The sequence below is a fragment of the Pinus tabuliformis genome, chromosome 4_1 (genome assembly GCF_031772625.1).
Source record: "Pinus tabuliformis cultivar Carrire ecotype Pingquan chromosome 4_1, CPIR1, whole genome shotgun sequence".
Classification (NCBI taxonomy): domain Eukaryota; kingdom Viridiplantae; phylum Streptophyta; class Pinopsida; order Pinales; family Pinaceae; genus Pinus; species Pinus tabuliformis.
The window spans coordinates 266,839,483-266,860,794 of record NC_142303.1 but is presented as its reverse complement, the minus strand read 5'-3'; the positions used below and the strand labels follow the sequence as shown (position 1 = coordinate 266,860,794).

Genomic DNA, 21,312 nt, shown 5'->3' with positions numbered 1-21,312 from the left:
GAACAGTGTTTGAATCACCAAAAATCTACAACTAATGATACCCCTTCTCAATAACAAACAAGAGAAGAAGCTTAAGGTTGATTAGCTCAACATAATTATTTGTTCAACTCGCTCTGAAGCTTAAAACAATGATTTTCCTAAAGATATAAAACAACCCCCCACCCCTTCTCACATTCACCTCGCGCAAGTGAAGCCTTGTCGAAGAAAGCCTAGGGGTAATAATGGTCTACTACATCAACAATTATGTTGCGAGGATGGTGTGTTTTCTCAACGACAGAAAGAAGAGAAAAAGTGGCAATGACATGTGCAATAACCCTATCAGGGGTTGTAGACTTGTCTTGGAAGATTTTGTTGTTCCTTGAGATCCATATTCCTTGGCTAGTAATTGGCAGTAAAATCCTATTCTTTTTTGGATTTGCTTGTTCCCACCACTGCTTCAAAGCATCATTGTAAGATGCACCCACCAATTAGAACCTATTCCCAAGTAGTTTCTAATAGTGTTCCATGCTCCCAAGGTGAAAGGATAGAAAAGAAAGATGTGACCCATTCTCTCCTCAACACTTTTGCATAGGGCACACCGACATTGCCCAAACATACATTTTTTTTTTAAATTGTCCCCTATAGGGACCCTATTTTCCAAGATGCACCACTGAAACAAGTGTGGTTTAACTGGGAATTTGTAATGTTATCTTTATTACCATTATCTTAAATATTTGATGGAAACCTCTTGTTTTCTTTTTTTAAACATTATTGAGTACATTCCACTAGGCACAATCAATAACTTTGTAGAAACGACTGCCACTATTCCACTTGGTAGAATCAAAGTTTAATAAATACCACAAGAGCCAACATGTCTCCAGAGACTTCAACCCATTCTACTTGGGACACAAATCGTGAACCATACCACTTGAGCTAAGTTCCTTTGACATGACACCTCTTGTTTATGTTAACTCTAAATATCTTTATTATTTATTTTTATTATGGTTATTTTTAATTAATATTTATATATTAGTATTGGAAAGTTTTTATTTTATTTTAACGTTCTCTTCCAAATAGGTATATTGTTTAACTTTTTGACTTAATCCTTTAGATTTTAGGCTCCTCCTCTATTTAGTCCTGGGTTTGATCAATTTTTCTTCATCAATTTGTCATGAAGATGAATCACACTTGATGATTCTAAAGGTTGGCAAGAAAAATCTCAATGTGATGGGATTCGGGAAGATGAATTTCAATCAATGTGATGAGATTCAGGAAGACGAATTTCAAATCAATAAAGCCTCACTTCAGAAAAGTCTAAGATTATGGTTAGAATTTAATCTTATCCCTCTGTCTATGAATACCACAAAGAATATATACCTTGCTTATTAAATCTCACTGGTCAAAGTTATTTTTTTTAATTCAAAAGCCAAAATTTTTGGAAACCTTACTCCAAACTAGGGATGCCTATGGACGTAATCATGTCAAAGTGGTTTTGCGAATAAAAAAAATAAAAATAAAAAAAATTATACTAAAAAAATATACTAATGATTAAAAATATCTACTTCCTTGTAAGAGTTTACATGTTCAAATCCAAAAAAATGAAATATGTATAGTCACATCTCTATATGGAAAATCTTATACACCAATTTAATATCTTTATTCAAAAAAACATACATAAATTTAACAAAATTAAAAAAAAATAGCATACTCACTTAATATTTTTATTAAAAAGAAGATACATATAATTTAATCCCTCCTTTCTCATTAAAAAATTAATAAAATCAAAATCAAAACAACAAAGAAACATCATCTAACATCCTCCTTAAACAATAAAATGAAAACAAATACAAACATATAAATAAATAATTGGTTATTTCATAACTAATCATCTGATAAATATTAAAATAAACTAAAGCATATAGTTGTAATAACTCAAAATTAAAACAATTAGAAATTAACATTAGGAATTATATATAAAATTATAGGGTTTTAATTAAACAAATTAATTAATTAGTGAATTAATCAAACAAATTAATTAATTGATTAAACAAATTAAATAATTAATTAAACAACTAAGTAATTATTAAGGAATTTAGACTTCTGTGATCCATAACATTGTTTAGATAATCTTCGGCAAAATCACATAACCAATTATCTAAACTAACTAATTAATTAAACAAATTAATTAATTAATTAAATAACTTAATTAATTAATTAAACAAATAACCATCTAATTAATTAATTAATTAACAAATTAATTATATATAAAATTATAAGGACTTAATTAAACAAATTAATTAATTAATTAATTAGTGAATTAATCAAATAAAATAATTAATTGATTAAACAAATTAAATAATTAATTAAACAATTAACTAATTAATTAATTAAATAACTTAATCAATTAAACAAATAATTAATTCCTCAAAAATTGGTAAATTCCTTGCTACTGATACAAATATTTCGTAAATACCATAAAAAGACCAGATTCAGTGTGTCTCCAAAAACTTGAACCCACACACACCAAAAAAACAAATTATTTATCAAACCATTCAAATTAAAATATTTTATATAGCTATTAATAAAAAAATACGCCAAATTATTATGTTTATAAAAATAATATATATAATTTAACAAAGAAAATTATAAAAATAATATAATAATTTATTAAAAATATATATAATAAAAATATATTGAAATTTATAAACCAAGGAATGCTTAAGGCTGCAATTCACCACATGGCCAAAAAATTCTCAGTGCAAACTCTACTCAACAAAAATTCTCAGTGCAAACTCTACTCAACAAACCACAGATCCTCGGAATCTTAAATACCGAAAAATTCTCAGTGCAAACTCTACTCAACAAACCACAGATCCTCGGAATCTTAAATACCGAAAAATTCTCAGTGCACACTCTATTCAACCGACAACGCATCGTCGAAATTTCAATGGCAAATATCTTGAACTTAAAACCATGGCTTATGAAAACTTGCATCTCCCTCAAACCCGCGGGCTTTGCCCTTCTCAAAGATATATCTAAAACCCCGAATCCCCGGTTACCTAGACACCCAAGTAAATGGTGTGAAAGTTACCATGGGCGTCTGCCAAACTACCAGCCGAAATCCACCGACTCAATTTTACGCAATATCAGATATCTTGCTGCATGTGCGGATACATCTTTTTATATAAGGATGCTAGGTACAATAGGTACAGAGATTGACAAGAACATCCATTAATTCACCCATTCAGCTAAAAATGGCCCCCAGCTTTTGACAACTTAACAGTCACGATGATTTCATTGCTGGATTGAGCTCAACATGCTACCACCTTCTGTACTGACTCACAAATCCAGTGGCGTGGCGACTCACTGTTTTAGTAAAAACAGGCCAATTGAAAATTTCCATCTTCGCAATGCAGTTTTGCAGAGCTGCCACCGAAAATCCAACTTGTACAGCCACGTAGAAGAAACTTCCACCCTCAGGTGAGGGGATAGCTAGTTAGATAAAATCCAGGAATTGAGAGGAACCCACTTTTGATTCAGCAAGTTTTCCTTCCCTGACTTGACTTCCGGTTTCTGTTTGTGTTTAATTATATTTTAAGTTAGTTTACCTACAGGCTACAGTCTTGGGTCATTTGCTCGGTGAATATAAATACCCCTGCTCCTATCCTGTTCTTCCACGCTTCTTACTCGACCTGTTTCTGTTACCTGCAATGCGGAGCATTGTTTTCATAAAGCCGTTATTGCCAATTTGTCAAACTCTCTAGAAGCTCTTGGCTTCTAAATATCTAAAAAGTTTTAGGAATATATTGTTATGCTAGCGTGCATAGGCTTGAATTCTGTTATCATTTGTCAAACTCTCTAGAAGCTCTCTGCTTTACATCTATATTGTTATTCCAGTGTGCCCAGAATTGAGTGCTGTTATCAGAGGATCAATCAAATTTCTGATAGGGTTACTAGCTAAGATCAAATAGCAGTTCGGTAGTATTGGCATCCATTCAGAGGAAAAGGAAAATATGGTTGCTGCAACGCTGACCCGTGTTCTGAGCTCTCGAGAGCGTGTTGAGGATACTCTCTCTGAGCACCGGAATGAAATAGTGTCTCTGCTTTCAAGGTAAATCCCCTTTTACTTCCCTGGCGAATGGTCTTATCAAAACGCCTATGAGATATTTAGAAGTGTTCAGTGTCTGCATTTTCCTGCATTAATATAACTGTGGAGTCTGTGTATTAAGAGTTGGAGCCCCAAGAAGGTTGTTTAGGGGTGTAAGGTGTATTGGGTATTTATGTTCTTCATGGGGTTCTGAGATTATCATCTAGGTTATATGTTGAGATTGTGGGTGCACGGTATTCCTGGTGGGCTTTGTGATTTTAATAGGGCACTGCGGATTGTAAGTTTGTGAGGGTGTCTTGCATAGAGAAGCTGAAGGGTGTATGATGTAAGGTTGGTTGGCGTAGTCTGTTAAGTTCCCATTGTGTGCTTTTGTCTGAGATGACCCCTATCCTGGAAAATGGTATGATCAGTTCACCTTGCTGAGACTGGTTGCAGCTGTGGCTAAGATGGATATGCCCAAATGGTCAATAGTGGTTCTTATCAATTATTTTTTCAGCAATTGTTAGGTGTATCTGGGGGACGAAATTACTATGGTTGCTTTATTGTACTTATGGAGCATTTTACAGGATTACCTCTTGGGCAATAACCTTTTTAGTTGGCTTCCGTTCTTATAGTTTCTACAATTCAAGCATTTTTATATTTGTAAATTGAACTAGTATCATAGTAAGTTACTACTATCTCATATCCATCTAACCCCAGGTCTGATTTCTGCATGATAGGCATCAGTCCCAAATTGCCCTTTTTAATTGGCTTTTGTTCTTACATTCTCTACAACTCAAGCATTTCTGTATTTGTAAATTTAACAAGTCTCATGGTAGGATACTAGTAGCTCAGATCCATCTAAGGCCGGGTCTGATTTCTGCCTAATAGGCATCAGTCCCAATGTTTTCTATCTACAACTCATCCACTATCTGATGAACTTTGATCTTTTTCTTGACGTTTGTTACTGCAATTAACCACGTTGTCTTTGACTGTAAGATTCACTTAACGTTGAATTTAGGTCCCAGTTTGTAAGATCGGGCCTTATGAGTGATGGAATTAACAGGATGGGCTTTAACTTGGCAGTATCCTTGTTTCATCTCTTTTTCTTTTGGTGGGTTATTGAAGTACCACTAATGTTTCATTGAGGGAAACTGTAGTTCTTGTCCAGTCATCAGAAATTTACATTGTTACTAGGGGAGATACACTTTTTGTCTTGTATTGTAGGATTTTCATGGAGACTCCCACAATACTTGATACAGAGCAGTTATATTCTTTTTGTTCCTGAACAGGCACCTGTTCCTTCCTTTCTCAGGCGGTGGGGGCTAGAAGACGGCATTATTTGCACGCTCTCTAATCGGCCAGAGTGATGGGATGGACAGCTGTGTAAAGGATTTTCCAATGGAGAAGCATTATTTTGTGTTGAGAAATTGTATTTTCTAGATTGTCCTTATGGTAAGAGATGGACTAAGAATTCCGATTCTATTTAGATGAGTTTGGTTGATTAACCTGAACTTCATCCAACCTTATCCAAGTATGCCTTTTAAGAGTTTATCATTAAATGTCAAAGCGTTCTTCCCGGTAGGTTTTTCTCTCCTGGATGGCCATAAGTTCTTGAGCTCCCATCATAACTTAGACAGTTCATGTCTGAATGACAACCTTTGCAAGATGTGGGTGGTAACATGGTTTCCTGAGATAGAATATGGAATAGAAACATCTTCGTCTACCACCCATTTAAAGGGATTTATCAACCAATTGTAGATATAAAAGAAAAGTACCACCCATGTTAATAGAAAGGTAGATATCTGCAATTAAAACATATCTACAATTAATAGAAACATGTGTGGTGCAAACCATAAGCCACAATGAAAGCATGGGCACATAATACATGTGGAGTTATGTTTAAGCCTTGGGTGTCACCAACTAAAGATCAGAATCAGAACGATCAAGTGTTCCTGGAGGAGAAATGTTGATTGTGCCAATGCTGTAAAACTTGTAAATACAATATTTTTCAAACATGTCAGAGAAAACTTGCTGCTTTGATCTTATAGGAGGAATTCAATTCTTAAAAGAAAAATTGTGCAATCCATGTTCTTCTAATGGTCCAGAAGGGAACTTAGGAAAGGTTAAAGAATTAAATAATACGTTATCTTTAAATTGAGGTGACTAACAAGGACAATTTATATAACACTGGACATGGTAAGCTGTTATAACTTATATCTGAAGGGTGATATTTTTGTTTAATGTTGCAGATATGTAGCAAAAGGGAAGAAGATCTTGCAGCCTCATCATTTATTAGATGGACTAACAGAGGTACTGGGAGAGAATGATGAACTTCAAACGCTCAAATATGGGCTGTTTGGAGATGTGTTAAGGTCCACACAGGTATAGTCAAACCTTTTTCATTGCTTAAAAGTCATACAACATTATTGCATTTCCTTGAGCAGTAGATTTCAACATCAGTGTATTGTACTCATCGCAAAATGTATGTGTAGTTATTTGTTACTCATATCATTATGACATATGCTGCAGGAGGCCATCATTCTTCCACCATGGATTGTTCTTGCAGTACGGCCAAGGCCTGGTGTGTGGGATTATGTCCGTGTCAATGTTGATGAACTTGCTGTTGAACAGCTTTCTGTGGCTGAATATTTGGAATTCAAGGAGCACCTTGTGGATGAAAGGTAGTGATTTACATGATGGACCCATAGTGCCTTAAACAAAATACAGTAAATGTGGATGTTGTCAATGATATACTGAGTCTCATAACCAGATAATTTCTGTGAATTGTAAAATTATTTCTGGAAGATCACAGCTGCTCTCTGTTTATATCTCTTTTATTTTTCATTTTCCTTGATTTTTTCCCGTCATTACTAAACACAAAAGAAGAAAGTAGTAAACCTTGTCAATAGATACTTGCAAATGCACTTATTTCCACTTTAGGTGCATGTATATAGGGGTATAAGGTATAATTCCACCTGTATGTCACTCTCTTCCATCTTCTCTATATATTATCACGGGTGCACAAATACAGACTCAGTCCTCTTTTACTTGGATAAGCAAATCATACGGTTTTATATTTTGCAGTGTCAAGGATAAATATGCATTGGAGCTAGACCTTGAGCCCTTCAATGAATCTTTTCCTCGCCCAACACGGCCATCTTCCATTGGTAGTGGAGTTCAATTTCTCAATCGGCATTTGTCCTCAAGATTATTCCATGATAGAGAAAGCATGCAGCCCTTGCTGGATTTCCTTCGAGCACACAGCTACAGAGGCCAGGTCATTTGATTTCTTGGTTCATACATTGTATCATTGTGTTTAATAGTTTAATACCAATGTATTCTATGCAAAATAAATCTAAAACAAAGAGCAAAGAAAGTTGGCCTAGCTGTTCTAGAGATACAGAATATGAATTGATTAAATATTCATGGGGGTGCCTCATCTTTCGTTTAGGTTTCTGTTTTTTATTTATAAAAAGTATATCTTTAATTGCTTCAGATTCCAGTTCAAATCAAACTAAACAGAAGAAATGTAATTGCGAAGATGGTTATCTTCCTGCAGTACTTTGCATATTTTTTCTAAATGTTTTTTTGTATTTATACTTGAATTTTGCTGACAATAACTTATCTTTCTATATTTTTTTCTAAAATGAATTTGGCATCATACTAAATATATGAATATCCTGTTAAATGTGAGTCCTTGAAGGTGGGACAAAATTCACAGAATCATCCCTGCAGCTTAAGCACATAGAAGAGTCACTTCCCAGATGTAAAATTTTGTCAGTAAACTGTTTGTTTTGATTTAGTTAGAAAAGGATTTGTCCTTGGTTTTGAGCTCTTTTCAATTTTTCATTTGCAGTATGTTGAGAATTGGGCAAGTGTAATGTGTGCCATTTTAACTTGCAGAAGCTGATGCTGAATGAGAGAATACAAAGTTTGTCCAAGCTACGCTCAGTCTTGGTAAAGGCAGAGGAACATCTTAAAAAGTTCCCCAAGAATACACCATATACAGAGTTTGAATACAAGTAATTTTCATGACTGCCTCTATGACAAATATGTTCTTTTTCTATTCAAGATATTAGAGAGATAAAGAGTGAGATTGTAAGGATTTCTGGAGTACTTAATTGATGTTAGCATGTGCTTTGCTATCTTTTCTATGGCAGTATGTATTTCAAGATGAATGAATATTATTGGAAAGAAGATTCAAAGTTTATAGTTATAGGAGAGAAATACAAATGTCAATGCCGTTGTTTGGTTTTTGCTCAACTCTGGTGTGTTTGGTATTTACTTGACTATGGTGTGGACAGATTACAAGAAATGGGATTGGAAAAAGGATGGGGAGACAATGCGGAACATGTCTTGGATATGATTCATTTGCTCTTGGAGACTCTTCAGGCCCCTGATCCATCAACTTTAGAAACGTTTCTAGGAAGGATTCCTATGGTCTTTAATGTTGTGATTCTTTCACCTCATGGTTATTTTGGCCAAGCAAATGTTTTAGGAATGCCAGACACTGGTGGACAGGTACATAGATTTTTATGATTGCAATATACATTCCTTGTGATCATAGATTTCTCCTTTTGATGATATTTTGAATGTGTGCTTTGATTTTGGTTTTTATCTTAACAATGAAAATGAAACTGAAAATAATTAGCATTATATCCATTTAAGAAGCAGCCAAAGCTTTGAGATGAAAAGAGTATTACACAGTATTGATTGAAATTTGAAATCCTTTTTGCTGTTTTGTGCTAAAAAGCTATCATGATTATAAAAGAAATGTTTTCTTTCATGTTCTTACTTGAGGACAGGTTGTGTATATACTTGATCAAGTTCGTGCATTGGAGAATGAAATGTTGCTGAGAATAAAACATCAAGGATTGGACATCAAACCTGAAATTATTGTGGTAAAATACTACTCAGTTACACACATTATGACTAGTGTATTTAAATTAGCAGTGACCTGATATGATTAAATTATTGACCATGACAAAATCTGGAATCTAAAATTTGATGAAGGAGGTGCTTTTGTATTATGTAAGACCATTGTGTGTAAATTGGCCACCTTAGACATATACACGTCCACCCAAGTACCTTGTTACACCCATGCATTAGTGTTTGTGGTACTTGTGTCTGTGTTTAGTTTCAAATGTTGTAATTTATTCTGGTTTCATAGGTTATTGGATTGCAATCTAGCAACATATATAATTTTTTAATTTTTATCTGGCATTTTTTTAAATTTCATTACAAGGTGACTCGGCTGATTCCTGAGGCCTATGGTACAACATGCAATCAACGAATTGAAAGAATTGGTGGAACACAACATTCAAGGATACTCCGGGTACCCTTTAGAACAGAAAAAGGAGTTCTGCAGAAATGGGTTTCTCGATTTGATGTGTGGCCTTACTTGGAAAGATTTTCAGAGGTAAAAACTGATGACTTGTCAAGATTGAAATTGTTAATATTTTCTGTCTGCCTCCAGTGTTTTTGCACGTATCCTTTTCAGCAGTAGTGCAATTCAAGTTGTAGCATGCTGTTACTCAATTGAAAAAATAAACTAACAACTCTTGGAGTAAACTTTCTGACATGAAACACCATCAATGCAAAAAACAAGTGATCATACACAACTTATTTGTTGCTTTTGTGCCCCAATATTGACAGATCACAACTACAAAGTAGTTTACACCGGATATTTGATGGTCATTGGAAGAAGTGTCTACCTCATGACTCCTAGTTATAAGCCACAGCCTTGGCCCTATTCCGTCATCTAACTTGTTGCAATGATGCAAAGTCCTTTCCAACCCCTACTGCAGTTGGAAATGTCCCCATGGTTTTATCTAAAGGATTTTTGTAGACCTGAAACTACAGTCTCGTTGGTTGCTACTTGCTCATAAGTAATATCCTGAAAATATGGGCCATTCTTGTTTGTAAAACTGCTTTTTGTGACAGTGTTAGATGCTGCTTCCTGTTGGGACTGCCTGTGCAACTGCTGCAAAAACAGGAATAATAGCCTATTGTAGCTGGGAAATTGTTTATTTTTAATGGTGACTTGTTTTTACCTTCCCTACACAAGAATCGTTTTTATGAAACTGCAACGAATTGTAAATTAAGTACCTAATTTGAAATTTAAATGGTATTTAGGAAAAAGGCCTTTTCCCCCCAACTTTTTAGGTGGGTCGTTTATTTTATATAGATGATGCTAAATTTGATGTATATAGAGTTATCCCATTTTAAAGTGTTAGTATTAGGCTTAATGCTTCTGAAGTAGAACGATTAGCATGAGGCATTGTGGAAGGATCGGCAATGAGCATTAGTAACCTTGATGCTGAACCATTTGCATTAAGTAATTTCTGCCTTAACTGATTTTTGGCATGTTATTGTAGGATGTATTAAATGAAGTAACCGCAGAGCTAAAAGGTCAACCTGATCTGATCATTGGCAATTACAGTGATGGAAATTTAGTTGCATCTCTGATTTCAGAGAGACAAGGAATCACTCAGGTCTGTTTCACCTGCCATTGTACTTTTTTATATTTGCTGCAGATGGAAAACGAGTTGATTTTCTCCTTAAAAATATCAATCTAAAAATATTTCATCTTTGTCATCTCAGTGCAACATAGCCCATGCTTTGGAGAAGACCAAATACCCAGATTCAGACATATACTGGAAAAAATATGAAGAAAAATACCATTTCTCTTGCCAGTTTACTGCAGATCTAATTGCAATGAATCATGCAGATTTTATTATCACTAGCACATATCAAGAGATTGCTGGAAGGTTTGATGTTTTTTCTCATTTACAGAGCATTTTGAAACTTATGTCTATTTGTTTGTTTTGAATCTGCAAAACTATTATATCCTTTCTCAGGGTTATATCCTAAATATATGAGACGTGAAAACCAAAAAGTGGATGTTTTTTTATCATTTAGAGAGCATTTGGAAACTTATGTTTATTTGTTTTGAATCTACTAAACTATTATATCCTTTCCGAGGGTTGTATTCTAAATATGTGAGATGTGAAAATCAAAAAGTGGATTTTTTTCTTCTTCTTATTTTGACCCTATTATAAGGAATCGGTATTTTAGTACATACATTTAAAATATATGAATTTGTTGCTGCAGCAAGGATACTGTTGGACAGTATGAGAGCCACACTGCTTTCACCCTTCCTGGTCTTTATCGTGTGGTTCATGGAATTGATGTTTTTGATCCCAAATTCAACATTGTTTCTCCTGGAGCAGACATGCAGATTTATTTCCCTTATACAGAGAAGCAGCATCGTCTTACTGCTTTACATGGTTCAATTGAGGAACTCTTGTTCAATCCTGAACAGACAGCTGAACACATGTAAGTATTAGTCTCCATGCTAGTTTTTTCTCATTCTATCTTTTTGACATCTCCCATCTAGTAATGTTTGTTACTCTGATAGGTGTATTCCTAAATGGTGATTCAGGATTTTGCGATTCATCTTACTCTAGGTGAATTATTTGTCTTGGAAAAGCTGAAAATGATTGTTTTGGAACCTGATGATGATAATTCATATCCCACTTCATTTTCTTCTCGGGTTTCTTTACTTTGACTGCACTTTATTAGTCTTTCTATGTATTGAAATTGAAATTAAATTGTGTTAGTAAGAATCATTGTTTTACAAAACGGGCGGGTTGAAACGGAATTTCTGACCGTTTCATTAGCCCACAGGTTGATGACCCGGCTCGGCTGACCGAGTCAGCAATGACTCGGTTTTGTATTGACTCGGCCGAGTCATTGGGCAGCAATTCATGTTTTTGCTGATATTTGGTAAAGGTAAGTAGGGTCAAGCAAATTTTCACTTGGATGCATCAGTGGGGTTGCACATCAAAAGAAAATCACACTCAAATAGCCAATGTGATGCAATCTTACACACTCTATGCACTTTTTGCTACATTGTGCTTCATTTCTTGTTGTTTAAGAATTCATGCTTAACTAGGCCTCAGATGCCTATGATTTGATCCTTGCAAGTATATCACTTCAATGTAGTCGGAGATTATTTTTAAAGGAATCACTGATGAAGTAGTAGAATCTCTGCATTCATGCTTGCAAACGTTTAGAAATATTCAGGGAAAAAAAGCATGGCAGAGATGATTGAAGTATTTAAAATTTCTGCATATCCTCAAAATAAGGTGCATTTGTAATGTTCTTCAGGTACATGCCAATATGTTTATACAGTCTTCTAATCAGCAACACGTCCTCTCAAAAGCTGGACCATGATATCTTTTCTGCATGTTCCGCGAACAGGCACTCAGCCCATCACAGCTCAGTATCTCACAAACACCCACAATAACTCAGTCTCCATGCAGGGTATGTTATTATGGAATTGAATGGTTGTCTTCCATGTATATTATAATGTTTTGTGTTTGGAAACTTGAATGAAAATCTTTAAAATTATGTTTAAAATGGTATTTTTTACAACGACAGTCATTGAGAAGTCATTACCGACCGAGTCTTGAGGCCGAGTCTGGTTGTAACACTTAAGTGTGTGTGTTCCATAGTGGTTGTGTCTGGTCGAACATGCTTTGAGACATGACTCCTAAGTATATCAAAAGTCGGAGATTTTTTCACTACATGAGAGTGAATCATGCTTGCAACGTTTGAACATATTGAAAAGAAAGCATGGCAGAGATGATTGAGTATTTAAAATTTCTGCATATCCTAAAATAACTGCAAAAGATGCAAAAAGCCCATTATCTTTTCTATGGCAAGACTTATGAAAAACATGACAGGACTGGTTGAATGGTTTGCAAAGAACCTGAATGGTCAGTTCCGATGGCCGATATGCGCACAAAAGAATAGAGTGCGGAATGGTGAACTGTACCGCTACATCTGTGACACAAGGGGTGCTTTTATACAGGTTAGGTTTTTCCTTACAGTCTTCAAGTTAGAATCCTGCAGCTGGAGGTTCCATATCAAGCTTTTCAATTTCTGATCTATAAATATACACCTATCATGCTATTGATCATTCCTCTGCATGGATTGAATTTATCACTGACATCAATGTTTTCTGTCATGGTTATGTTTCAGCCTGCACTTTATGAAGCTTTTGGGCTTACTGTTGTTGAGGCAATGACATGTGGTCTTCCTACATTTGCAACATGTAATGGAGGTCCTGCTGAAATTATTGTGGATGGGGTGTCAGGATTTCATATTGATCCCTACCACGGTGCTTCTGCAAGTGAATACATTGTCGAGTTTTTTGAGAGGTGCAAATCAGATCCCAGTTGCTGGGACAAGATCTCCAATGCTGGTTTACAGCGTATCTATGAAAGGTAAGTTTAAGGCCTGATTTCCTGGTGCACTTATATCCTTCTCTCCTTGTCATAACCAAGAGGTTTATGTTATTTGGTAATTATCAGTCTGCTTTACCACTGCTTCGCATTGAAGAGTAAATGTTATCCATTTTATTTGTAAGTTGCCTTGCTGAGGGAAACAGCAATGACAGTCAAATCTTCAGGATAGTTATATTATATTGTGCAGTATACGTGATTCAATCTGGTGTTGGGAGTGGATTTTTTTGCAGGTATACATGGCAGATTTATGCTGAAAAATTAATGACACTTTCTGGAGTTTATGGCTTTTGGAAGTATGTATCGAAACTTGAAAGACGCGAGACACGCCGCTATTTAGAGATGTTTTACACCTTAAAGTACAGAGATCTGGTTAGTGCTGTTAAAACACTTGACTTGTGGATATGTGGGCATTATGGTTCCCTTTGGCCTGTTTAGTACTAGATTGAGAAAACATGGAGAAGCTAATGTGATTTTGTGAATGTCTACTTTTATGGGCAGGTTAAAACTGTGCCATTAGCTGTTGAAGAAAGTGCTGATGGGTTGGAAGAGAAGAGTGCAGAATAGCATGCAAGAGATGTGTAATTCCACAGCGCCTCCCCTGGTTAATAAGCACTGAGTGGAAGTGACAAACTAAGACTGTTTTTTTACGAGATTCAGAATATGTGAGCAGGGATTGATGTCCTTTTAAGTTTTGTACGAAGTTTTCGTGTATTTCTATCTTCTATGGAGAGGCCAGCATGATGGGTGTTTTCTATCATCCTTGCCTTGTCACTGGCTTGTAACTTACAAAATATTCGGAGTATATGGTCATCCGATGGAAGTGGCAAGGCTTTTTCCTTAAGGGATCCTTCAGTTCGAGAGGGTCAACTTCCTCGTACAACAATTGACAGATGATGTCAATTGTTGATCAACATTTTGAATTGGAGTACAATCTCAACCATCGATTGAGGCACAATATCTTGTACCATGTCTCTGCTAGAAGTCGACTGAATAACCGGTGCACTTTGAGATATTTTAATTCCCCATCTATGTGAATCAATTGTTTTTATTTAAACAGTTATGATTTATATTATTATATTTTTTAACAAATGAGTGTTGAGACTATATGTCAATATATAAAAATTTGGGGTATAAGTGCTGCAGTCAGCATGTCTCTCTTAGATATACTTACATTTCAAATTCTATCTCCACCATCACTTGTGCTGATTCCTTAGTCTTATGCTTATAAACTTCAACATCTCTCTGCAACATGGGGACATTCTTAATTATTGCAGTGCAACAGTGGCAAGATGTCATTTTCTCAATGAGTAAACAAAGAAAATTGATAAGTGCAGTGCCACAGTGGCAAGATGTCATTTTCTGGTTCCTTAGTCTTATGCTTATAAACGTCAACATCTCTCTGCAACATGGGGACATTCTTAATTATTGCAGTGCAACAGTGGCAATATGTCATTTTCTCAATGAGTAAACAAAGAAAATTGGTAAGTGCAGTGCCACAATGGCAAGATGTAATCTTCTGGTTCCTTAGTCTTATGCTTATAAACGTCAACATCTCTCTGCAAAATGGGGACTTCCTTAATTATTGCAGTGCAATAGTGGCAAGATCATTTTCTCAATGAGTAAACAAAGAAAATTGATAAGTGCAGTGCTACAGTGGCAAGATGTCATTTTCTGGTTCCTTAGTCTTATGCTTATAAACGTCAACATCTCTCTGCAACATGAGGACATTATTGTAGTGCAACAGTGGCAAGATGTCATTTTCTGAATGAGTAACCAAAGAAAATTTGATACGTGAAGTGCCACTGGAAATGTCATTTTCTCATTGAGTAAACAAAGAAAATTGACTAGTGCAAAGAATGCATGATGTCATTTTCTCTCTGAGTAAATGAAGAAAATTGACCAGTGCAAAGAATGGGAAATATACTTATTACCTAGAGGTTTGTCAAATTTATGTTAGGTTTAGGAATTAGCAATAAATACACTAAGCATATATCAAAATTTCAAAGTAAGGGATATTGGGAGTTTATATTGGAAAAATGTGTTTTTATTCAAGTATTTCATTACTATGTGTATTTTTCGTGTACATTTGGTCCTTTTATATGGCTGTATATGAATATAACAAAAACGTCATAATTCTTTTAACAATGAACACAATTTCAATAAGTTCTTTTTAAATCTTTATATTATATCTTCATTTTTAATTTATTTTATTATCCTCTTTCACTCATAAAGAAAATATTTATTATTAGATATCACTAATAATTTCTCTTTAAATCTTATTTGATTTTATAAAATCTTTATCAATTTATTTTATTTCCATTTTTATTTATATTACAATATAATATCTCCATTTTTTGGCCTAGTTGATATTTGCCATTTTTTACTGCTATTTTGTTGGTATCTTGATTTCTTTGCCAATATTTACGGATTTTTAAGGATATTTTTCCAATTTCCCAATTTTTTGGTTTTTCCGAACCCTCGCGGATTTTATCTGATCGCAACATTGAAATATTATGTATAATCTATTTTGTAACAATTCAATTGTATAATTTAGATATTCATAAAATATCATAATTAGATATTCCATTTAATCATATTCAATATTATCTTGAACCATTTTATATCAATTTATCTGATTGTCATCATTAATTCATATAGATATTAAATTCATAAATAAATATTATGTGTGGTCTACTTTGTTTTTTTTTCAGAGGAAAAAAAGCTATATTTGTTATATTGAGATCATATAAGCTGTCATAAGTGTGGTCTACTTTGTTACAATTCAATTGTATAATTAAAACATTATTTACTAATAAAATGTCATTAATTATTCAATTTAATTATAGCCTCTCTCAATTTCCTTAAATATATATCAATGGATTCTATGAAATTGTTAATGTCAATTTATTTCAATGGATTCTATGAAATTGTTAATGTCAATTTATTTCATTCCACTTTCTTACAATTAAGTCATATTATTAAAACATTATTGGTCATATAATTAATTCTTTATACTCTATTAATATATACTTGTGTTATTAGTGTTCAATCATAATTTTTTGTTTTTTCAATTAGTCAAATCTTTGCCTTTTTTCTATCTTATCTTTGGATACTTGTACTTGTAAATATAAATATTAACTTTGTCAACATCTACATAAAATAATCACCATCCATCAAAATACATAGATTGTTAGCTAGTGCATTCGTAAATTCTCTAGGAAGTTTTTTGTCATACATGGGTCATTCACAATTCTTGCATCACAAGTATTTTCCCCTCCTTGTTTGTCATCATTAATTATCATCTTGGATTGTTTTGGTTTTATTCTCTTAACAATATATTGGGTTTTGGTTGATTACTTTCAACCATTGTGATTCTCAAGTGGTTTTAACTTACCATGAACCATCCATTTGTTAGAAGTGGTTTTCAATTCACCATGAGCCTACGTTTGTCACAAGTGGTTTTTGGTTTGTCATGTTTTCATCAATAATCAAGTTATGGATATAATTGCCTTATTAGGGCTTAAAATCGCCATTGTTGGAGTAAATATGCTTCAATAATGTTTATAATATGATCTAAAAGCCATGTTCATATAAATGACTAATAAATTGAAAATTATATATTATTATATAAAGTAGTTTGGTATGATTACCATGTTACGGCTTATAATCATTATTGTTGAAATAAACATGTTTCAATATTGTTTATAATGTAATGCAAAAGTCACATTGACATAGATGCCTAATAAATTAAAAACTAGATATTATTAAATAAAATAGTTACATTGGATCGTTAATACAACCACTTAACACATAATATAGAAGGGGGTCAAGTCTTCAACCACTTAACACAATATAACACATAATATAGAAGGGGGTCAACTCTTCTAGATGAGTGTAAAAACATATATTTTATGTGAGTGCATTTCTTTCATATCTCCAATTTTTTTTTATTTTTTTTTGCCATAACATTTTTTTGACCTTGCACACAGTTCAAGATCAATTATAAATATTAGTCAAGATTAATATGTTCAAGGCATGATGGATGAATGGATAATGTTTTTTTATAAAAAGTTTAAAAACAAAATAAAAGAATATGATGTTTTTGAAATGTCCTTGAAAAAATAGAGATGATAGGAAAATGGAAGGAATAGAAAAAGTAGTGTTGTCTATATCATTGAGAGCAAAAATATATAGAGCTCTACAATTTTGTGCAAAGGAGATATTTTTTTTAAATGATGAAATGAATTTTGCTATATTAGGATAAGTAGTGGGTAGCATAATATGGTTGTGAATTAATGCATATGACCTTAATCATAAGAACCTCCATATTGATTTGAATCTCTACCGTATCAACGAATTCACAACTTGATACATGAATCTTAAGCCAAAAACATGAAGAAGCCAAATGATTATGCAAGAGCTCAGAGGTTATATTACCTTGAGCATGTGAAAACAACATATTGGATAAAAAATTGTTATACACTAGAGTAGACATAGAACAAATATTGCATTAAGCACATGATAATGATATACTAGATAGCAACTTGATATACACTAGTATAAATATAGAACATATATACAACAACATAGAGGAACTCAATGGTCATGACATCACAAATATGCCATTCTATTACCTTGAGCATGTGAAAACAACATATTGGATAAAAAAATTGTTATACACTAGAGTAGACATAGAGCAAATATTGCATTAAGCACATGATAATGATATACTAGATAGCAACTTGATATACACTAGTATAAATATAGAACATATATACAACAACATAGAGGAACTCAATGGTCATGACATCACAAATATGCCATTCTCAAACAAAGAGTATAGACCTTAAATATATTTTCCTAAGATAGGTCCTCTGTCTCTCTTTGTCTCTCTCTATAATGTAGATGCCACAAACATACCTAGTAGAAGAAATATACTTTGAAGCATTGAACTAGTTTCTACAAAAAAGAGTCTACAAGAAAGAAATATACTTTGAAGCGTTAAACTAGTTCTAATAAAGAATAGTCTACAAACACTATCTTCTTTTAGTAATCAACCCAACAACAATTATAACAAAAACAAATATATTTAAAATTTATTTTTGATTGTCAGAAGTATATATATCTATATATATTTTGATGAACAAATTTTATTCTTGAAATAAGAGGAGGTAGAGACAAAAAAATCCATTCTTTTAGAAGACAATGTACTTAATTTTTTCTAATTGAGAATATATTTGAGATAGTAATTAGTTTATACAAGATTGGATATGGACCATTTCCCCTCCATAAATATTAAAAAATCATAATTATAATGATAGGAAGGCAACAAATTATGATGACAAAAGTAGATTGTGAATTTTTATTTTAATTGTTGATTAAAAAATAATTTGGAGGTGGTTTAATTCAATATAGATTGTTTTCCAAGTGATTCAGAAGTTTGAGAACTTGCAATTCAAAGTTTATACAAATTTGTTTGTTTGGGAATTTAGAAAATTTGGGACATTGGGAATAATATCCATGTAAAGGTGATGATATAGCTTGATGGAGTGTTTGTCTGATTTCACATCACGGAGAAGTGAAGTTATTTAAAAATAATCCTAATTCCTTGTAAAGGTGATGAGATAACCTAATGGTGTGCTTGTCTAATTTCACATAGTGGAGAAATGAAATTATTTAAAAATATTTTTTATCTTCTGATTTTGTTATATTTGTTAATATTGTAAAGAGGTGGTGTTGGAGTATAATTGTCATGCTACTAAAGAATTACATCAAAGCCTAGGTTCCTAGACATCCTCTAGCCATGCGACACCAACAATATTTCTTCCCAAGGGCTTGCCCATCTTAGGCTTACTTGAACTTGGACTACACCTACCCTTCTTTTAGTAAGTTAATATAGTAACCGATTTTCAATACGTGTGTAATTGCTAATCCAAAATACATGTGCAAGATACAAATATAAGATGGATGGTTCACTAGCCTAATATCTGAATCATTTATAAATAATGATGGAGTTTTACAGTGAATAACCCCATGGATCCTTACATCAAGGAAAAATTGTGCCAAAAACACCTCATGACCTCTCTAGGCCAAATCCCACAATTCTGGTGCAATCCCAAATTTGTGATGTTTACAAACCTCAAATTACAACCCCAAATTCTATCCCCAAAATTTAGCGTGTAGTAACATTTGTGCAACACTTTGGGACCTGCAGTTTTCTACCCCTAAGAAACTAGGCCCATACACCCTTTCCTCACTAAGCAGGGTGCAACTAACATTAGTCGAATGTTGTGCTTCCCATTTTGCCTTTATTCTACAATAAACTCACCCTTTCTCAGTTCATCTCAACTGTAGACTTCCTCATCATATGACTTGCCACTTGTAATTTCGTCTACCAACTCTCCTCATGGTGTATATATATGGGGTTGTGTGACCTCCCCAATTGACGTGATGGTTGGGAGGCACATTCTTGTGTTGTTTCATATGCACGCTAACATGTCGAACTTGTGATATGTCTTACACATGTTCCATGGTCATTTGGGCTAGAATGCTTGTCGAGTCATGCCAATCTTGGTCCAATTGAATGCCTTATTTCATGTTGCCAAGCCAATTGTTCCTTTGTATTGGTCATGCCCCCCGTCGCACATTTATGCTCACAATCGCATGATAGTGGAAACCCCAAATTTGGGTCTCTTACCTTGTGCACTCGTATGAGGTCTTGACCGAACTTCTTGGGAACACTCATATCATGTGGCTTGATTGTCGTAACTCAACATGACACCCCAATTCATCTATTGAGTGGACCAAGTGCCCTGAGTGCTCATCTTGGCTGGGGGGTGGCTTTTGATATCAAATGTCTCTTGGGCAGATACTGACCTTCGACTCTAAAGGTGTTACATCCTTTCCTACTCCAAGTTATTGTTCCCCTCAACAACCCTAGTGGTGGAAATTCATGATGTTTTTCCTCAAAATCTTGGATTTTATATGCCCACTTCCAAAATCATTACTTCATCTCCCAACCATTCTTCTTCTTCGGAGCATGCTTCCAATGAACAAAGTACTCATGTTGATGATTGTTTCCAATCCTTGTCAACCTCCATTTCTTATCAATATGTAATCAATGTTAATGCATGTGATGGTTTATATTTGCTAGGGTGATTGGTGTCAATGCAACATGGTCTCAACTAATTGATGTGGAAGATAGGATGATGAGCCTTCAAGTGAAAAGGAAGCTCCAACCTATATGTGACTTCTCTAATCTTCTCAATTACTGTGAACGGGCCCTAAAACCTCTGAATTAGTGACTTTTCCATCCTTGTCGATGTTATGAACTACTCCCTGCTCAACCCAATGAATACCAAGACTCCAATGTTTAATTGTGCATCATGTCTCACATGATCTGCCCATTTCTTCATCCTGTTAGCTACAATCGTCAAGTGTACTCGAGCCAACTATGGGAGATTTGTATCAATGAATCATGGTCTAAACTAATTAATGTGGAAGATATGATGACGAGTCTTCAAGTGAAAAGGCAGCTTCAACCTATATGTGACTTCTCTGATCTTCTCAATTATTGTGAACGAGCCCTAAAACCTCTTCCATCCCTTTCGATGTTATGAACTCCTCCTTCCTCAACCTTGTGAAAACAAAGTTTCCAATGTTTAACTTTGCATCATGTCTCACATGATCTACCCATTTATTCATCTATCAACTACACTCGAGCCAAATCCACCCTTTCCTGCCAACTCTTCATGAACCTTAAGGCTAATGGACTCTTCCCATAATATCCTTGCATCACCAAATTTGGTGTCATGGGTAGCATCCCATTGGTAAGTTAAAATGAACTATAACTCATTGCTCAAGTCTTTTGCAAGTTGTAATTAAATTGTGCAACATCCAACAAATCTATCCAATTTGTCTGATCAACTC

The 21,312-nt window shown here is 34.1% G+C and overlaps 1 protein-coding gene across 1 annotated transcript; it reads left to right on the top strand.

Moving 5' to 3' along the window:
• Nucleotides 1-3,494: 3,494 nt before the first annotated feature.
• On the top strand, nucleotides 3,495-14,472 carry LOC149175295 (sucrose synthase 4-like). The gene is made up of 15 exons (XM_089419577.1): nucleotides 3,495-4,090; nucleotides 6,319-6,451; nucleotides 6,599-6,750; nucleotides 7,154-7,346; nucleotides 7,973-8,091; nucleotides 8,374-8,590; nucleotides 8,875-8,970; nucleotides 9,315-9,488; nucleotides 10,447-10,563; nucleotides 10,673-10,839; nucleotides 11,183-11,407; nucleotides 12,767-12,947; nucleotides 13,118-13,362; nucleotides 13,614-13,752; nucleotides 13,882-14,472. The coding sequence occupies exons 1-15, from the start codon at nucleotides 3,993-3,995 to the stop codon at nucleotides 13,945-13,947; spliced, it is 2,322 nt and encodes a 773-aa protein (XP_089275703.1). The 5' UTR covers nucleotides 3,495-3,992; the 3' UTR covers nucleotides 13,948-14,472.
• Nucleotides 14,473-21,312: the final 6,840 nt, after the last annotated feature.

What these genes read in the sequence shown, in the direction of transcription:
- LOC149175295 (XM_089419577.1), top strand. Translation starts at nt 3,993, where the DNA reads ATGGTTGCTGCAACGCTGACCCGTGTTCTGAGCTCTCGAGAGCGTGTT. An exon ending in GAGCACCTTGTGGATGAAAG is followed by an intron (nt 6,751 to 7,153) that starts GTAGTGATTTAC and finishes TATATTTTGCAG; the next exon opens with TGTCAAGGATAAATATGCAT. An exon ending in TCAAACCTGAAATTATTGTG is followed by an intron (nt 8,971 to 9,314) that starts GTAAAATACTAC and finishes TTTCATTACAAG; the next exon opens with GTGACTCGGCTGATTCCTGA.